Below are 1,966 nucleotides of genomic sequence, written 5' to 3' on the forward strand. Positions count from 1 at the left end.
TAGCAGAGATGGGTTTTCACCATATTGGTCAGGCTGGTCTCAAATTCCTAGTCTCAGGTGATCTGCCCACTTGTCTCCCAAAGTGCTGGGATTACAGGCATGAGCCACCATGCCCAGCCGTCACTTTGTTACAATATGTTACTTTCTCTTTGATCTACTTTTTGTCACATTCAGGTGATCATTTTATTTTGTTTGGTTTTTGAGACAGTGTCGCTCTGTCGCTCAGGCTCAGAGTGCAATGGTGCAATGGCGTGATCTTGGCTCACTGCAACCTCTGCCTCCTGGGTTGAAGCTATTCTCCTGCCTCAGCCTCCCGAGTAGCTGGGATTACAGGTGTGCACCACCATGGACAGCTATTTTTTGTATTTTTAGTAGAGTCTGGGTTTCACAGTTGGCCAGGCTGGTGTCGAACTCCTGACCTCAAGTGATCTACCCGCCTTGGCCTTCCAAAGTGCTGGGATTACAGGTGTGAGCCACTGCTCCCGGCCTTTGTTGATTGTTTTGGACCTTTTTTGTGGTATTAGCACTTTCTCCCCAATAACTAGGAACAATGACTCTGTCCCCACATTATTCTGGAAAACGAAACTTTTCACTTTCAGAAAATGCATGTAATTGGTCAAAAAGGCACTCTTTCTCTTTAATAACTGCTGCTATTTTCTCGGTACTTTATTCTGTTCAGTGCCTAGCCTGCTTGTTGGGTTTAAACTGCCAATAAAATTATAATAAACAATGATAACAGGTCCCCCCACCCCCCTCAACTTTTTAAGTATTAAATCATTTTCTTTTGCACACTTCTCATTTTTTTCTGTAGCGTGCCCAACTTCCACCAAACTTAGGTGGGAGATTTTACAAAGCTACATACATAAAGCTGACTTTTTGGGAAATCCATGAATTAAAATGATCTGGGTTTCCCAAAAAGGAATCATCTTAAAATACAGGTTGGACTGGAAGATTTCTAAATTTACTAAGCACATGTCTCAACATAAATTTAGTGCTGATAATGAGGTGCACTGGCATTGATTAGAATTAAATGTTCTTTCTTCAGGATAAAATAGAGCAGCATGGCTAGTCTGCTCTGTTTTCTGGTCTTGGTTCAGATCCAGCATGTATTCCTGGCAAAGATAAATTGTAACACAAATACTTTGTTATTACAAAGGGAAGAAACACTCACTTTCTATCTCATCTCTCCCCACCCGGCCTAATGAAGTAGATCAAATTTAAACCTATGTTCTTGAACTGAAAGTAAACAAATGAACTAAGTCATTTGGTTAGACATCTTGATGATGATGAAAAAGGAATAAAAATTACAATTCTAAGCTGGATGGAGAGACCTGAAAAGCATAAAGCCTAACCTAGGAGAAAAATGTTCTGGATTGACTATAGACAGCTATGACACCAGTGTTATTTGGAAAAACAGCATGATTTTTAGCTCTTAAGAGCTAAATTTAGACTCACCTCACTAGACAGTCAATGAAGTCCACAACATTTTCTCTGAGTACTTCAAATTTGGTTGGCTTCTTACTTCTTCTTAACTCCTTCATTTCCAGTAAGGACTATGAATAAAAGAACATACATTTTCTGGTGTTTCTGAGACAGCCCCTCACAGGGACATACTGTGGCTCAATTTCTGCTCTATATTGTGAATATACATTTTTTAAAAATCAAGAAAAGTAACTAAACCTAATGATTTAGGCACTTTTAAATCTCTCAGTTTGATCAAATCAAAAAATACATCAGATAACTAATCGGATTTCTTTTGTGTAAACATGTTCCAATTTTCTCTTATTGCTAGCTAATTCTCTTTTTTTCACTAAGCCCGCAGGAAGAGTTTCCACCTAAGTTAGCTAGTAGATTCCAGAATGTGTATATGTAGAGTGACAATGAGATGAAGAGGATGTTCAACTTAGAAGTGAGCTAAAAGTCTGCTTTGTTCCTGGTTCTTTTTTCTTTTTTTCTTTTTTTTTTT

At 38.6% G+C, this 1,966-nt stretch overlaps 1 protein-coding gene across 1 annotated transcript in view; it reads right to left on the reverse strand.

Moving 5' to 3' along the window:
- ORC3 (origin recognition complex subunit 3) overlaps positions 1-1,966 on the reverse strand; it is a 63,354-nt gene that overhangs the window by 7,611 nt on the left and 53,777 nt on the right. The window contains exon 15 of the mRNA XM_037742138.1: positions 1,456-1,553. Coding sequence (XP_037598066.1) covers positions 1,456-1,553 — 98 coding nt within the window. The remainder of the gene's footprint in view (positions 1-1,455; positions 1,554-1,966) is intronic.

Source organism: Cebus imitator, unplaced genomic scaffold (assembly GCF_001604975.1).
Source record: "Cebus imitator isolate Cc_AM_T3 unplaced genomic scaffold, Cebus_imitator-1.0 Scaffold117, whole genome shotgun sequence".
NCBI classification, from domain to species: domain Eukaryota; kingdom Metazoa; phylum Chordata; class Mammalia; order Primates; family Cebidae; genus Cebus; species Cebus imitator.